Source organism: Ammospiza nelsoni, chromosome 2 (genome assembly GCF_027579445.1).
Source record: "Ammospiza nelsoni isolate bAmmNel1 chromosome 2, bAmmNel1.pri, whole genome shotgun sequence".
Taxonomy (NCBI): domain Eukaryota; kingdom Metazoa; phylum Chordata; class Aves; order Passeriformes; family Passerellidae; genus Ammospiza; species Ammospiza nelsoni.
In genome coordinates, this window is record NC_080634.1 from 14,923,520 (window position 1) to 14,941,481 (window position 17,962).

Below are 17,962 nucleotides of genomic sequence, written 5' to 3' on the forward strand. Positions count from 1 at the left end.
TCTTTGAAAAGCTGAGGTTACTGGATACACAAAAATATGTCAAATCAATTATGGGGAGAAAACACAGGTGTAGCTAGTGCTGGAAGTCACTTCAGCATACCTGTGCAAATACACATTCTCCAAAGGCTGCTTTTGACTGCTTGTTCCAGTTGCATTACACTTATGGCACAAAGGGCAGAGCAGAAGGGCAAGAACATGGGCTTGTATGATACAGCCCAGACACATCAAACAGGCTATTTAAAACTAGAAGGTAGGTTTTACAGAACCTTTGGTAAGACCTACATGCTATTGTCCTACTTCCACAAAGTGTTTAAACTTTGCTGAGAAGTTTCTCTGTGGTGTAGATATCAACAAATCTCAACGGAATACTTGCTGTCACAGAAAAATGTGCTGGTTTTCAAGAGATGAGGGTGGAAATTCAATACTTCTGCTTTGGCAAAGATCATGTTTTGTTGTACCCAATATTGAACACTCCCCTACACAGTTCTATCCAAGTGCCTGGGGCAATTTAAAAATGACAATTCCACTGATCTCCAGAATGGCAGAAAGTATAAAACTGAAGAGAAATTGTCCAACTTTCCCCAGCTATGGGTTTTTGAAACTACTGCAAATGCTCACTCTATTTACAGCCTGGATGAAGCACATTAGTCAACTAATGCAAAACCCAACTGCCCTGATGATAAGCACCACTGGTGACTATTCTTTATTTTTCTCTATGCCAGTTCACTGAACATGTTATGTCTCAGTGCAGATAAATTGTGGAGTGCTAATGCATTTACCCATATCTCAACAACATTGTTTTACTTTACCAGAAAAAAAAATTAAGGCATTATAAGTACTCTAATGCATGACATTATAGCATCAATCAGATGCAACCAGTATTTTTGCCTCTAGTTTTAGAGGAAGACTGGAACTGGTTCCTATTAAGCAGCCTAGAGCTGCCACCTCTACAAACAAAAAGCAATTTCAAGAATTTTCTAGTCTAACACACTCAAATGGAATTACAAGGTAATTACTGATCTTACTTGATATGAACTGCACCATCCTGTATGATCCCCATTACAATACTCTGGTAAACCTTTAAACAAGCTTTTGACACAAGTCAGTGCAAGTCAACTACCATTTATTATTCTGATACCTTGAAAGCACAACCCAAGTTCAAATAAAGGTTCAGAAATCCTAAGTATTGCTTCAACATCTTTAACATTTTTGAAGGTGGAATTCTTCCCATCAGATAAATTTTAAGACAGAATGACAAGGAAGAGTTACAGAAAAAAAAGACACTGAGAAGTCCCATTGCAGTCTGGCAGACATTACTAATTCAAAACAGCATTTTAAGGGAGAAGAAGAAGAAAGCAATCACGAAAGCAACGCCACCAAACAAGACAAGACACAGAATTTGCTTGTGCAAAGCCTCCAAGAGCATGTTTTGGTTTTGCAGTATCAGTGCCCAGACCACTCTGGTTGTGGTTTTGAACTGTCAGCCTGTGGCAAGAAACTAATACCATCAAACCTCTTAAGAAGGATACCACAGAATGACTGGAAACAGCATCCTAATTCAACTCATGGCAAGAAATGCAAAAAGGCTGTGGACTAACTACAGGTCAGAATTACAAGCTAGAAACAGAGTCAAAAATTAGTCTAATAAATGCTGAAAGACCAGGACCAGCTGAGGAAGTGCTAACTTTGCCCTCCACTCAGATAGGTATTGGGCATGATGATTAAAGAGGAAGTGTTAAAGGAAGTCTTCAGACATCTTGAGTCTGCAGCTGCTTCTAGAAACACAAAAACCTTCAAAGGAACTTGCAAGGCAAATGTCAAGGGGCAAATGTCTCTTGTTTCAAATTTTGTCATGCTAAGTTGGAGCACACAAGTGTTTAAAATAGCACCTGACCCCCAGTACACTATATATATCTGAAAGCAGGCACTGATTTGGGGTCAGCCTGGGTTTGCCTTCTCCTCTAGACAAGTAATGTGCGTGTGGCATCCAGAAAATGCAGCAGAACAACAGGACAGGCAGAGTGGAACAGAATAATAAAATAACAACAGTTTGATTTTATTTGTCAAGGGACAGTTGAAATAATATTCTTTTACTTATTACTCATAACTGAATGCTTCTGAGCTTAGGTACAATACTGCTGTGGTATTACTACAATGCTTAATATTTCCTCAGTGGTGGGCTAGAAAAGTTCAATCTGAGGACATCAATTTGGAAACAAGAATTAAAAATTCAGATCACTGCCTACCCACATGACTGATGCACAAAGCTCTGACGTAGTTTCTGATTCAGAAGCCATGCCTGTTGTGCCACTCTCTGCAATAAATTGCTTTTACATAGATGGATAAGCAATCTAATCAAATAAGGATTTAAAGCAGGACGTGCTCAAAGGAACTGCTGATTTTGCTTAAAGCCTACGATTGCTTTTTCTGGATTTCCATACATGTTAAATAGTATCTGAGATTTATCAGAGAGAAAAGGTGAGTATAAACACCTAGGCAGCCAAATAATGTGCTCAGATTTCTTTGTGTGCCATGCTCCTATTCATGGGGCATACTCCTGCTCATAAGAAACTCAATTTATCACCAAGAATTACATCAATTGCCAAGAGTGACCTCTTTTTTAACACATTTGCATCACTGTACCTTGTGAAATCATTTGCAGCCAGAATGCCAGTCTCCTACCCAAATGACCTGCTTATTCTTTCCAAGCTTTTCAGAGCCACCATGGTGACCTCTTGGTGCAACTCTCAGACTGGCTCCTTTTCCCTTTGCCCCAACATGAACAAGAGACCAGCAATATCCTTTCTCACACATTTGATGCTACATTACAGTGCCTGAAACCCTTATGGGACATTTGCACATCACACATTGGTCAAATGCTTAGGATGAAAGCCCTCACTTAAATTAAGTGCTGTTTTCTACCCTCTCGAGTGCTGTGAGTTTTCCAACTATCTATATGCTCCTATAACACCCACTGTTAAACCTACATCAGTTGGTGATGGACACCTGCAGGTAAGGACTAAAATTCTGTTGAATTTTACCCCAAATTCCTACCACCATCTTTCCTGGACTTACAAAAATAACAAGAAAAGGCTGCAGCTGGATTTTTTCATTTTGGATTTTGCACATTATAACAATGGCTGTAAGCCTGCCTTTTAAGGTAGGAACTTCAAACATGACCTGTATTTTAAGGAAACTCCAAATGTCCAACAGCTAGACTGCGATTTATCAGATTAACTGTGCAAAAACAGGGCATAATATTTTTAGCAATAGGAAAAATAGAGTGAAAAACAGCACCACATTATCTTTAAGAAGAATTAAACCCATGGGACAAATTAATGGCAAACTGGATTGCATTTGTATTGCTGCTTATAGAGTTACTTGTTTGATTCAGGGAAAAACTACCTTTGTCAGAGCTCTGTTATCTAAAGCAAAGATTAGCCATTCCTCAAGGTAAAAACTTTTCATGAAGAACTCTACAGCAGAGTGGAACAAGAAACTAAAACTATAATCAAGTAAGAAAATTAACTAAAACTATTTTCAACTATGTCTCCTTAGATGGAATTTATTAGTTAGACACTCTGTGTGAGATGCTCTTACCTCGTTTATTTTTCAAATTTTCTTCTGACTCAGACTTTCTAAGTCAATGGTTCCAACAAAAGGTATTTAATCAAACATCTTTTTACTGAGAATTGTAGTATTTCTTGGGAATGCTACAAAGTTAAGCTTTATTAGAAGTTTACTTTCCCACAGATTTTTCAGCTGCAAAAGATGTCCTTTTCACATGGGTTTAGGAAGAGTACAGAGACTAAAAATTTCAGTAATTTCAGAAGAGAATTTGAAACAGGCTGATCAGAGTGAGAAGGCCCAAAGCTAGAAGGATACTGTCTTCTTCAGCTCATGGGAATGAGCTCTCCAAACTTCATTAAAACCAACACGTAAAACAAAGTTTAGGGACAATATTATCAACAAGAAGAACATTGATACTGAAAGACATTGCATCTGGAATATCTGGAATTCTTGTTCCACTTCAGTACATAGAAAGGAGAACAAAATTGACAAGAACATCCTCAGCAACAAGCATTAACATTACCAAGAACAGAAAGAAGAAATTGAAGTTTGAAGCAAAAACCCCAAGGGAATGATAGCAGTGCAAAAAGAAAACCAACTGAGCATCTCAAAGACCTCACAGTACTGACATCTACAGAAATGACATGCTTTCAAATTATCAGTAAGATGTTGTTCCTCCCTGAATGACTCTACATCCACAGACTGAGACTGCTGATTGTGCCTTATAATTGTGGAGCACAGAAACACACAGTTAAGGACAATTACTAACCAGATATCTTCTGGCTGCCTCCCAATTCCTTCCACTATTTCTTGATCTCATCTCCAGCCCTCTCAAGCAGAAGCATATCTCTGTCATAACTCATACTTTGGGCAAATGAATCCACCACTATTCCCTGTCCATCCCTCCCTGTCTTAAATGCATCCTAATCCTTACTGCAGTGCCACACCTCCCTCCCTCATGTTTTGAAGAAATCAATGACTTATTTATTCAGCTGAACCTGGTTACTAGTGAAATTAATATATTAACTGCCACTTACTGCCACAACTTGTGCAAAAATGACTGTCCCATCTCTGACCTTTACATTTAACCATGTGTTATTTTTCTTAAAGACAAACACTAGAAACATGATGTCCAAAACTGAGTGCAGTTGCCTTGCTGCAATAGCAGCAAATGGCAAAGTGTGAGTGCTGTACTGGAGATCTCTGTGCTGCAGCAAAGCCACAGCCAAGGGCAGGAATCTGGATGTAAGGAAAGGCCATTCTCCCTCACAGCTATCTGCCATTACAGCTCTCAGGAAAGAGGCAAACATAGGTCTGTTGCTGCCGGATTCATCCACAGTCCAGCCTGTATGCTGGAAAAAATGGGAGGAGCAGAGACATCAATTTGATAACTAACCAAGAACTAAAATGCATGACCACCAGGATACTGCCAAGTTGATACCTACACTTTTCTCAGATCCTTGGCTCTGCAATCAATATTTAGCTGTGGGATTTCCAAATGGTCTATATCATGTATAAATACTTACCAGGTAAACTAAATATCCAAAGGATAGGGTTTGCCTAAATCTCATTGTCAACTGCTGCATCTCTATAGCATGGAAGGCTCCAAATGTCAATTGACATATTTCAGGGAAGACATTTACAGCAGTATGATGATGCCACTGCATAGGTTATACAGGATTTGTCTTCCAAGGGTTAATTATAATTTAATTCAACATTTAAGAATGTTGCCAGGTTTACTCTTCTATTTTTCAGCTGAGGAGTATATCATTAGGAAAAGTGAGATAATGTGTTTTTGCTTTTGGTGGTAATTTCTCATCACAGAAATATATGTATTTTTCTACATGAGTAGTTTGCATACCAACTTCATCCTGGATCTCCTCTGCCACAGCAGGCACGTTGTAGAGGAAGGAGAGAGACTGGTTCATGCGTTCATATATCACACGTAGATGTGTCATGACCTATGGAGACAAAAGCATTTGAAGGAGGGGGATGCTATGGATAATCTGACATTATCACAAATTTCACAGATTATAGGAAGCAAGACCATTTTCACTTGTGCACGTATAAGATTTCAATATGCTCTATGTATCAAAACTGTCAAACCTACTACAAAACTCACCTCTCTCCTACAGCTGCTGAAAAATACCAATCTAGATGCTGCTCCATAGCCACCTGAGATCTCATGGAAATGCAGTAATTTAAAGTAGGAGTTTACATTTGCTGTGGGGCAGAACATGCACACAAGCAGCTATTGTGGCAGAAATCCACAGCTTCATTCTTCTTTCAGCAAACTTTACATTTGCCCCTACCCGTAAGTTTTCACATAACATGTAAACCAAGTGAAGCACAGTGATTGCTGCATCAAAATATTTCAGGTGTTTGGATTTATTTATTTATTTATTTACTTCCTAATCCAAATACTGTGAAAAGAAACAGCTCTCCAAAGAAAAAGAAAAAAGAAAGGCAGCATTTACAAATTGCAAATATTTCAGCTGCAAACAAAAATATTTTCCCCCAGAAGCATTACTGCATCCTCTCATTTGATTACAGCTCTATTGCCTCAAGTGCTCTCACATTGTTATGGGCTGAGTTATGACATCATATGATATGTGATGTGATCATATGATATGCTATGTGCTCCCCCAGACTGCTATCACCTTTCTTCAGTAGAAGGAGAAATTGAAGTGCATCTTAAAAGACTGACAAGATAATTAGGCCTAACAAGTAAAATGAGTTGCAGACAGCAATTTTAGTGAAATGACAGCATGATTTCTTCAAATCTAAATACTTATGCTATTGAATAAAATATTTTGACTTTTTCACTGAAAAACATTTCACAAACAGAACTCCCAGGCCACACTTCTCCAACCATCTGACCAATTCTAGACACAAAGATGCTATATCAATACTCATTCCTACAATGACACGTTAGACAATACACTGCACTTCTTGTATTTGTACATCAGTTTCTATTCTTCACTAGTGCTGCCACACAACCTGCACTCTGCAAAATTTCATTGATTTTTGTCATTAAATAATCCAATGAGACTTGGAAAAAAAAAGTTATAATAGCTGCTTAAGACAAGGCAAAGACACTAGTCATTGCAGAAGACTTTTAGAAGCATGCATTCCTCATTCCAGCAATTTCAAGACAGCACAATATCAATGTACACATCTGGCTGAAACAGATGTTTGAAAATCTAATCTGCCATCCAGGGAGGTACATGGTTTTGATTTTTCTTTTAGTGATGTCAGTCAATTTAAAAATTGTGGCTGGAATGGTGCCTGCTACTGAATCCTACAGAGGGAACAGCAGCAGATTCCACAGATTCCACCACACTGTTTTTACAGCTTATCCATTGTGACTCCAATTTTAATTGCTGTTTTGAAAGCCAAATACATCTTCAATCTTGGGTGTTTTCTTTCTGCTTTCTTGCCCTCTATGACTTATGAAGACAAGATAAAAGATGTTCCAAAACATACGCATTGAGGACCATAGTAACATTCAGCAGTTAAATGCCATGAAGGACAAGGTCTGTTTTAAAAGAACACATTAAACTTGAGTGCATCACAGTAATCACATTTATAGACATTACAAGTGCCTCTGCAATGACTATAGAAAGGTTGGTCACAGTCAGATGGCTACACCACTTCTGATTCTGCCACTTCAGCTGAGAGAAGCACAACCATGTGCTGATGCTAAATCTAATATTGATGTTTTTCCAGAGGTATTATTTACCAAAGCACTAACAAAGGCTCTCAGCATTAATGCTCTGTAAGGGTCCTCAGAGCATGCCCATGACTGACTCATGGTCCAGATAAACAAAAAACCTGTACTCAGTTCTTCTCAGAAGAAAAATCATACTCACATTACTCTATCACTTTGCCTTAATCTTCTGGTGGAAAACAGATGAGTTCTGATTGCATTTAAAGCTGTCCATGGAAAGGAGCTGGGTGTTTTATAGGAAATAGGTTGACAGAAATTTCCCAATAGTTATGAACTAACACAACCTCACTAACCATCAGTGGGCATTACCTGAGATCTGATTTGGGCAGCTTTCTTTGGGTCCACCATGCGGACGTGTTCGAAGTGTTTGAGAGTGTGCTGTCTGTCCTTCTGCTCAGCACGCACATACTTCTTCAGCATGTTGAATACATGACGAGGCTGCAGGGAAAGGAAAAAGAACAAAAAAATCCATTTAGAATGACATATGTTTTCATTTCTTACACTGGAGATGTATCCCAAGCCAAAAGCCCTTGGTGCTATCTTCTGAAGGCAACTCTGACTGCTATAAGGAAGATCTTCTCAAATGAACACCATCAGGATGCACCATTAAATAGTAGATAATGTTCCTGAGAAGGGTGTTCATATTTTTATGTTTCTATGAATAATCAATCCCCAGACTTGACTGCAAAACTTAAGGAAAAAAAACCCAACACAATGTTCCTGCCCTGTCACTATTGCTATACCACCAGAGGAGAAAATAGAGGAAAAGAACTACAGAGCTGAGGTACAGAATATAGATATCCAGAACACACTGATCCAAAACACACAACTGACTGAAAACCCATAAGAAAAGAGACATCTTCCCAGTTTTCTGAAGTTTCTCAGCTTACATGCCAGATTTTGCAAAACTATGAAGTCTATTGCAAATAATATTAATTAGTAAAACCTAATGGACATATATGCATTCAGGCAGGTAATTGAATACAAAGAATGGAAAATAAGGAACAGGAAAGGGAAAAGGAAAGGAAAAAGGAAAGAAGGAGAAGGAGAAGGAAAAAAGGAAAAGGAAAAGGAAAAGGAAAAGGAAAAGGAAAAGGAAAAGGAAAAGGAAAAGGAAAAGGAAAAGGAAAAGGAAAAGGAAAAGGAAAAGGAAAAGGAAGCAGCTGAAGGGAACTTGAAAATATACACAGTGATGGCAGAGCACTGAAGGCTAAGACATGTATTCCTATGTACTTTCCTGCTCTGCACAATAACACAGTGCCAAAACAGGAAGTGATCTCCAGCATCCAGCTAGGACATCCATCTTTAACTCTGAGATTATATGGATTCTGGAAATGCAGTCCCCCTTCTCTCCATTCCCACTTGTGGTGCTGTGCTTGTGCATCCTACCTGAAGCTGCTGAGCAGTGGGAGGGAACAGAAAGATGACCTTACCGTGTGGCAGATTAAAGAATGAACAGAAGTGATAAAGAGCCTGTCTAGGCACTGACAGTGACAGAGTGAAGAAGGTATGGAAGTGATAAAAAAAGTGTGAGAAGCTCTGTGCACAGCTTTCCAAAGCAGGAAGAGCTGTGGGTGAAAGTGAAGTTTTAAGAAGATTTAGATTCATGGACAAATATAGAGCTTAAACTGATTTAACATTTACACAAGAGATGAATACTAAGATATGGAGTCCAAAGATTTCAGAATTTCTTCAGTTTAAGAGAAGCAACAGATTAAAAAATGTCTGAGGAAAGCAAACCAAAGGTTATTTGAGGAAGAGATGTCAGACAGAAATAGAGATAGGAAGCCATATCTTGCCAGAGAATTAAACTTAGTGTCTCCATTGCATGAGAGAAATAACTGAAAGTCCCCAAAGCCAAGGACTCTCAGATGAAGTTGCAAGAAACTGCGGACAAATGCTGGAAAGTGAGTAATCCTCACAACCTTGTGGGAATGGCCAGACAACTGAAATGTCAAGTGTAAAGCTCTATTGAAATGAAGGCTAAAATACCAGAAAGTTCAATAACAAGAAGAAAATTTTGAAGACAGAAAATTTAGCTACCTTTCCTCACAATTCAACTTTTCTTGTCCCCAAGACATGTCCAGGTAACAGGCCAGGGCATGCTGATTAGTTAGGAATAATATGGGTACTGTGTACTCCAGAACTCTGGACTGGCTGGCAAGAAGCTTAAATCCCCAGTGTCATGGCACACACTATTCAGGCAAATGCAGCAAAAAAGATACACCTAATAAGATGTGAACACACCAATTATTTTAAGCACATACTGTAACGTCATTTGCTCCCATCAAACTCATTCCAAAGCTCCCCCGTCTCAGGTTCAAACACCTGTTTTTATCTACAACTAAGAACAACTGAGATTGGTTGTAGTCCTTCTTACAAGCTATTGTAACTGTCCAGCAGATGTGCTCATGCCTTTGGGTATTTTTTAGTTGTCAGTTTAAAATCCCATTTATGCTGGAGAATGTTGTTGAAATACTATTTTATATAGCTTTCCTGAGTACTTGGGGACTTGCATGCATTCAATACCTGTGGACAGGTTCACAGACAATGTATCTGGGCTACACAGGCTACCTAGGGTGACAATGCACCTTTAAGAACTGATGTTCTACCTAGAACTGTAGAGAATATGCCTTGCCTCTTATTTGAAAGATGAGTCATTCTGTGGTCTTGTATATGAGATCTAAAATGCCCATAATCCAGTTTCTAGCAAGTTATAAATAAACAGGCAGATGTCCCTATAATGATCCTAATTGGCTATTTCAGATTGTAAGTAATAATAATAAAATATAAGTATTAAGTAATAATAATAAAATATTAAGTAATAATAATAAAACAGTGCTGTTTCATTGAGCTCGGAAAATGGAAACATCACATGTAGTTTGAATGGCTAAAATCTCTCCTCATGGAAAAAAAAATCTCTTCTTGTGGAAATCCAAAATATTTACTACAAAGAAACCACACTAAAACCATTAGAAAGCAGGTCTGTGTATTGAAAATGCAAGTTCCTGGCTTTGTGCCACGGAACTTGCAAGGGAAATTCTAAGCTGGCTTGTCATTTTGATCAAATTTCACTCTAAATCACAGAGGAAACTTTCACAACCCTATTTAACCTTGTCTTTAGAGAAAAATCAATCATCACTCCCTTCCAATTACTGCTCTTGCAATGTGTAACAATTGCTTCTTTTCATCCACTATTCTGAATACCTTGTGTATCATATTCAGTACATATTTCACTTGCTACATTATTAACTTGCCGGTCATGTTTCATCAGGGAGAAGTAGCTCATTTTGGAAACATTCAAGAAAAGCTGAACTGGATGAGTGCAAACACTCATGGGCAAGACAAATAAATCCCCATCCAGATATCTATTCTTTGGAGTTAAAGATGCCTTCTCATAATTTCTACTAATTTGCAACAAAACATGTTATCTCACACATCAAAATCACATTGCTGTAATGGTGTCCAAAACTTACATTTGCCTCCCCTCTCAAGGACTCCTCTGGTGAACAAATAAAATGAAAACCATTTGATTCAATCTCATTATTTGTTTTTCACTATTTCAACTTACTGAACTTTGACAAATTAAGACAAATTTTGTTTCTGCTCACTATTTTAAAACTCTTAATTCTAGATACAACAAACCTGCCAGGGTTTAAAACGACACTCTGGAAAATGGCATTAGCTGTCCACCTTTCTTGAAACTGAAAAAACAGAGCTGAAATCCATGCTATTTCACAAAAAACCTACAGAATTAAGTATATGTGAAGAATTCCACGGCTGGAAATTAATAGGTTTGGAGAAGCAGAGCTGAAGGGTGGAGTATTAGAGCCGGACTGCTGTTTCCTGCTGCACAGGAGGATTTTTATCACCAATTCAGCAGCAACACTTTGGCCTGCCTCCAGCTGCATATTTCCACAGCAACCTCCTTCCACTCAGGAAATGCTTTGAGCTCCCCAAACTCTGAGACACTGAGCATGGGCCCCCCTGCACATTCCTCTTTCCTGCCCAAACAGCCAAACCACACTAGTTTCAAACTGCCCTGCGCTCTCTCTGTGAACAGGCACTGCTCCCAAGAATAACAGGTACCAGAGTAAGTTCTGAAGAAAAGAAAACATGGAAAAAAATCAGATGGATTAATCTACATTACAGGGTTGATGTTAATGATCCTGCTCTTCTAAGCAAGAATTTCTATTTCAGTAAAATAGTGCTGAATTAGAGAAGAAGCATTTAAAACTGATTTTAAGGATTATATGCTCACTTTAATTTATGTGCAAAGTAAAGAGGTTAATTAATTACCTTTCAAAGTTTTCCTGTATGTTTCCCTCATCTGAAACCCTTTATTTCATCAATTTTCTTTTCTGCTTGTCTTTGTCACCCACCACCACCACCTTCCCACAGATAATGTGCCTCTCTTACCATCAAAGATTAGAAAGGAATACGGAAATCCACAAAAATTTGACATGCACATGAAAGAGGGAATAGAAGCAAATTACAGAATCAATCTGCTCACAGAGTATGATGGATTTGAATTCACCTATTTAATGTACAAAGTTAAGGGGAAAATTTTCAGAAGTTTTAAAAACTAGAGGCATATTGCTTCCAGCTGCCACTAATCCTCCTTTCCTGTAGTAAGCCCACCAAAGTTGATGAAACAATATACTATTTTGACACTGCATACTGAACAGCTGCACCCCATTTTCAAAGAAGAGCAAAGGACAGCAGCACAGCTAAGCTGCATCAGGAATCAAGAATGAGGATCAAATTTTGAGTTTCCAGGGAGCCTGCATTACATGCTTCTGAGTATAAATATTTGGTTTTGCTTAATTTTATTTTCTTGTATGCCTTGAAACTATCCAATTTCATCTCTGTGTGCTCCCTCTCTCCCTTGCTGCCCTGAGTGGTACTCAGAGGCACACCTCTGACACTGTACTGGGCAATCATCCATGTAACACATGAAAAAAACCTGCAGTTAGTTTTGGATCTGATACAGGAGCTATTCACAAAGGATTCATGGACTTTTTAACCCTCCTAACTGCATGCAGCACTTCCATAAAAATCTCTATTTCTTTTTAACATTTAAATCCAAATTCTTCCTCACAACTTTAGAGAAAGAGACTCCATCACTTAAAATATATAGAATCTATTTTTATAGTAAATATACCAATAGCAAACCATGTAACTTGAAGCAGGCAATGGAGAATTGAGGATGTTCTTACCCTTCCTTTTGCTGTTAATATATCTGTAAAAACATCTTTTATTATCTTTCACAAAAGTTGCCAAATTAAGTTCTAACTGTGCTTTGGTCTAATTTTTTTTTTCTACATGCCTGTCCTGGAGTGACTTTATGATGCTGAATTACAATTCATCCCCATTCATCTGTTTAGCTCAGAAATAAGTTTTGCACCTTTAAGACTGGTTCTGAGAGTGAAGAGACAAGGGGAGGGAAGAGATGCACAGTTTGTTTTCAGTAACTGCACTCACTCCTACACATTCCTGCTCCTGGACTGTGGTGTCTGCGGACAGACAGTGGGACAGAGCTTTCCTTTGCTTTTGGTTAGTTTTTAGCTAGCTGAGGCAGAGGAGTTCCCTGGATTGGGTTTTTTTCTTCTTCTTGGACCTGTTTAAACCTGCTCTGCACTGAACACCAGCAGAGCACCAGCAGCTCACACCTGTGGCCCACTGGGCCGGGCCTGGGCTGCAGCATTTCCAGCACCAGAGGGACTGATCAGAGACTGAGTGAGCTGAGCCACAGCCCACAAAGGGACTGCCTGAGTTTATAACCTCTTTTGGAGCAGCAATAGTTTTTATTGTTTAGTATTGTCCATTTTTTGTGTGAGTGAACGCTTTGCCTGTTGAATAAACAAATTTATTCTACTTTTCTCCAGGGAAATATTTTCCTGAACCAGTTGGGGAGGGGCTGCTTGAATCTGCTTTCTAGAGGAACCCCTTTGGAGGTTTTCTCCCAAATTTGTCCTAAATCAGGACAAATACAAATTTTAGTGCCCAACACATGGCTTGATAAAGTGGAAAAAACTCTGTACTGATTGCATTTTGGTTCTACTTATTCTGAATTGGGATAAAGTAGTCAGTAGCCATGTTGCTTGAATTCACAATGTCTCTCTGGCTGGAGGCCTTCATGTGTTTCTGGTCTCTAGGCATTTTTGAGGTTTTTGTACCTTTCTGGTCCCGAGGCTTATTGTCTTATCCAGAGATAGCTCCGGTATTGTCCCTAAGATGTAGTTTTTGCAGAAGAGGGGCATGGATTACAATAGCTATTGTTCTGGGCTTGGTGATAATGATTTATAGGGAGTTTTCAAAGGTACTGGACTCTGTTCTAGATATATATGGTTTATGGTTTCTTCACCCTACCCTGTGTCCTACTTCCAGTTCCTAGTAGTTTTGGGGATTTATTAGTAATTGCACCCAGCTTGTTAGAGAAGGAACAGGGAATAAGGCTTTTCAGCCTTTCCTTTCCTTCTTCTCCTTTGAATCTCTAAAGTCACTTTTTGAGAATGTTCAGTTTCCCCTGAATGTTAAAGATACCACTATCCTGGTACTTAATCTGGTAAGCTTTCTTTATATGGTCTGCAGTTTGTCTAGAATGAGGGCTGAGATGCCCAAAGGAGTGGATGAGACCCCTGACCCAGAAATAGACCCAGGTGTGGAAAATCCTGAGTGGTGCAGGAAATGGGAGGATATGGGCCAAAACCTGAAGGAATTTTTTGACCATATAGCCTGGCACTTGCCATGTGAAAAAATTCAGAACCCAGCTGAGGTGGGGAAATACTTGAAAGAGAAGTGCCATGATGACTCTAAGGAGAAAAGGATCACTGCAGTAAGCTGGGCACTGGCCTATGCTTATCACACACTGCTAGATACTGTAGGGTAGCAGATAGAGGCAGGGGCCAGGGAGACAAATCAGCAGCTGCCCCAGTCACTCAGACTGCACCTAACACCCCAGCTACTCAGGCTGTAGCTAAACCAGACAGTAAACCTAAGCCCATAGCTAAACCAGGCAGTGAGCCTCAAGCAATGGCTGTTGCTGCTAACACAAGAAGCAAGGAACATAAAACCAAAGCCAATTGGCCAGTGGGTGATGATGATCCAAGGGAAGAACTCTCAACACCAATTACTGACACAAAATCAGAAGTCACTATTGAGTCCTCTTCTCTTAAGGCCCTTTGTGGCCTGAAAAAATGCCCTAGGAACCTGTCGTGGACATATTTTATGAAAAATCCTTTTGCTAGGATTTTTTTCTCCTGAGAACCTGAGAGGCCTCAGAAATGAAACATAAACAATGGTTATCTGCTGCTGTGGAATGCAACAGGTGCATCTTTGATTGGTCTGATGTGGTTGTTTTTTAATTAATGGCCAATCACAGTCCAGCTGTCTCGGACTCTCTGGTCAGCCACAAGATTTTATTATCATTCTTTTCCATTCCTTTCTAATCCTTACAAGCCTTCTGATGAAATCCTTTCTTCTGTTCTTTTAGTATAGTTTTAATATATCATTTTCTTTTAATATAATATATACCCTAAAATAGTAAATCAGCCTTCTGAAACATAAAGTCAAGATTCTCATCTCTTCCCTCGTCCTGGCACCCCTGCGAGCAACACCACAGGAACCCCCTTAAATATTTCCTGGGATACCCGACCCTCCTTCCAAAGATGATACATCCTCTTTTTATTCCTAAGTTCCTTCAAAACCTCCTCCTCTCTTTCAATACAACTAGACAATCATCCTGCTGAATTCAAGGTCAGTGTTTTCAAGTGCTTTGGCATGCACCTGATCAGCAGTTCAACACCTCAACTGTCATCAGCTACAGAGCACACAACCAAGAAATGCTGAGGCAAGGACAAGACCATCTACAAGAATGAACAAGGACTTAATTTAAGGACATTATTATTTAAACTGTTCACCCCTGTTATTTTTAAGATCAGTCCCTGTCTGGTAGCACTTTCAGCTAATGTTACCACCATGCTTGCTGCCTGCTCCTTTCAGAATTATTAGCTTTTGCAGGACATCTATAGGACATATACTCAATATAGGATGCACTTCTGTCTTTCAAACAGTACCTTCAAAACTTATTTTTACTGGACTAATGTCACCTTTCAGGCCTGGTTCTCTCCCCCTGACACAGGAAATGTATCAGTAATTTAAATGTCCTGGGAGATGACTACAAGCTACACAAGCACAAAATGCAAGTTTTTCTGGTCCCAGAGTCACTTAACATTTTTTCCCCTTGCAGCTGAAGTTCACTTTGTGTCCTCTGCATTCCACATTTTGTCAGCTGTAGAGACCTTTCTGCTGTTATGTGTGGTCCCCATCATACCCTTCAACAACCACAGATACCTGAAGAACCAAGCTTCCAGCCTGACACACACAGAGCTTGAAATCAAATAATTTTACTGGAGGATTTTTCGGACAGGATTACATTGGTACAAGGCTGAACTTCAGAGCAGGAAAGCTTGGCTCCAAAGCCAAATGTGGAAGCCTACCTTTGGTGAACGACCCAAACCCACGGTGCAAGAAGGCAAACACGACCTGCAGCCAGTCCATGCACTTACCTCAGCTCTGAGCCAGACTCCAGCTACTTAAAAGAAGCCACATCCTAGCTTATAACTCACTAATCCATCTCCTAATGAGTTCAAGCCTTTCACTACTCTCACTGTGGTAAAAGGTTATAACATGCAACTCACACTCAGACCAAGTAACATCCTCTACCAATTTAACATCAACTAGGTTCATTTTCCACAAATTACTACTGCAAAATACATGGAAACTCTTCACACAACTATCCTGAAGTTACCCCTCAACACTTTTACCTAAGTGAAATATTTTAATTTTTTTAATTTAATTTTTACTTGGTGGACATGATAAAAGCATGAGAGTTTTGTACCACAGGATGGAGAACAAAAGTTCAATTATGATAACAATGATAAAGAACTAAGAGAATGATCACTTTTCCAAATAAACAGGTTTCTCCTCAGAAGGAAAGTTACTGAAAATATGTAATGTAATCATGTTAGTCATATTGGTATAACTCCCTTTAAGGTCAAATTCACTAAAAGATTCACAGTGTAACAATGTTTTTTCCATCCAGGAAGTGTTCAAGAGGCCAGAGATACATAAAACTGCTTTCCCCCAGTCTTTTTGCAAATTCTCTTCCTCTGGAGGTCACTGACCAGCTGTTGTGGTACTGAAACAAGTATCAGAGATATAAAGTCATTAAATTCCACTCAATCTGCATTCAGAATGTACATGTTTACACCCATCAAAAGCAGGCAACTTCGAATTGCTAGTGTGCTAACTTCATGCCATCCAACAATCCTCACAAGATCCTTCACCAAACACTTCAACAGTTCAACAAACAAAACAAAAACTCACAACCATCCTATCTTTATGCTCCTTGTTGTCATGGTGAAGTATCCTAATGTGCATCACTTGGAGGGACACCATCCTACTGCAGGATCTGTGAACTGCTACAATTTCTGACAACCAAATCACTTCCAGGTTATTTGCTGAAGTGTCTTTACTATGCATCTATCCATCAACAGGTATTCAGATGGGGAGCTTGTGTATGCACTTAGGCAAACCGTGTGACTGCTGTCACAGCCCTTGCACAGTGAGCTCCAGGCTCCAGAGCTGGACTGCCCCTGGGCACATCTACATTCCCCCCAGGACAACTGCAGTGGTTTAGACACAGCTGGCAGAGCCTGTGGTGTCCCACTCACCCTGGGTGGGACAGTCTGCAGGGCTGTGATGTAGTTCTCCAGAGCAATGCGCCGGCGGTCGTTCAGCATGGCTTCCACCCGTGCCATGTGAGTCTCCACAAGCTGCTGTCTTTCATTTGCTGCTTCCTGCTCCAGTGATTCCACTTTCTCCTGGAAATGCTGAAAAAAACATCAGTCCCAACAGAAACAGAGAAGACATCAGCATAGATGGGGAAAAAAAGGGCAGAGAATAACATGAAATCTCCATAAAGTAGATTATTAAATTTCATCACACCCAGCACCCCCTGTATCTTAACTGGGGCTCCAGATGGTAAGGTTGTGGTTGGATTTTCCTTTACCTGGATGACAGCTTTCTTGTCGGCCTTTGGCAAGCTCTTTGCTTGGCGTTCTGCCTCTTCCCACTCCCTCATGACCTAATGAAGAATATAAAAAGTGTGACTTTGCTATTTTCCTCCCTTGTCCCATAGCTTAGCAGCAGCCAAGCACTGCAGCTCCAAGAGTCGTATTTTTACATTCCTCTCCTCCTTTTATCTCTAAATAAAAAGGCAGTTACAACATTTTATGAAGGTAGGACCCTGTTATTAAATTAAAAAAAGACAGCACTTGTGTGTCTGAACACTGTGTCAAGCTATCACAGCTCCCTGTGAAGGAACACATTAACCAGCCCTCAAGGAAGGGAAGTGGAGATCTCCATGGTAAACACACCAACCTTTTTCACCTCAGCCAGAAAGAAAACTGATTCCACTCTTTTTGTCCAAGGGTGTAAATTTCACACCTTGAACTCATTCCAATTGAATCATGCCACCTTTATTGACACCGTGAAACTTTTAATTTATTCAGACTGCATCATTGGCCTGAGTAGGGCAGATCAAAAATTACACATAATTTGTGCTAGTCCAGCTATTTGTCCAGAAACAGAGGCTGT

The 17,962-nt window shown here is 39.6% G+C and overlaps 1 protein-coding gene across 5 annotated transcripts in view; it reads right to left on the reverse strand.

The window, feature by feature from the left end:
• APP (amyloid beta precursor protein) overlaps positions 1-17,962 on the reverse strand; it is a 195,273-nt gene that overhangs the window by 34,079 nt on the left and 143,232 nt on the right. For all 5 annotated transcript variants that reach the window (XM_059467031.1, XM_059467030.1, XM_059467028.1 and 2 more), the window contains 4 exons: positions 17,376-17,450; positions 17,038-17,196; positions 7,610-7,738; positions 5,432-5,531 (listed from right to left, as the gene is read on the reverse strand). In XM_059467031.1, coding sequence (XP_059323014.1) covers positions 5,432-5,531; positions 7,610-7,738; positions 17,038-17,196; positions 17,376-17,450 — 463 coding nt within the window. The remainder of the gene's footprint in view (positions 1-5,431; positions 5,532-7,609; positions 7,739-17,037; positions 17,197-17,375; positions 17,451-17,962) is intronic.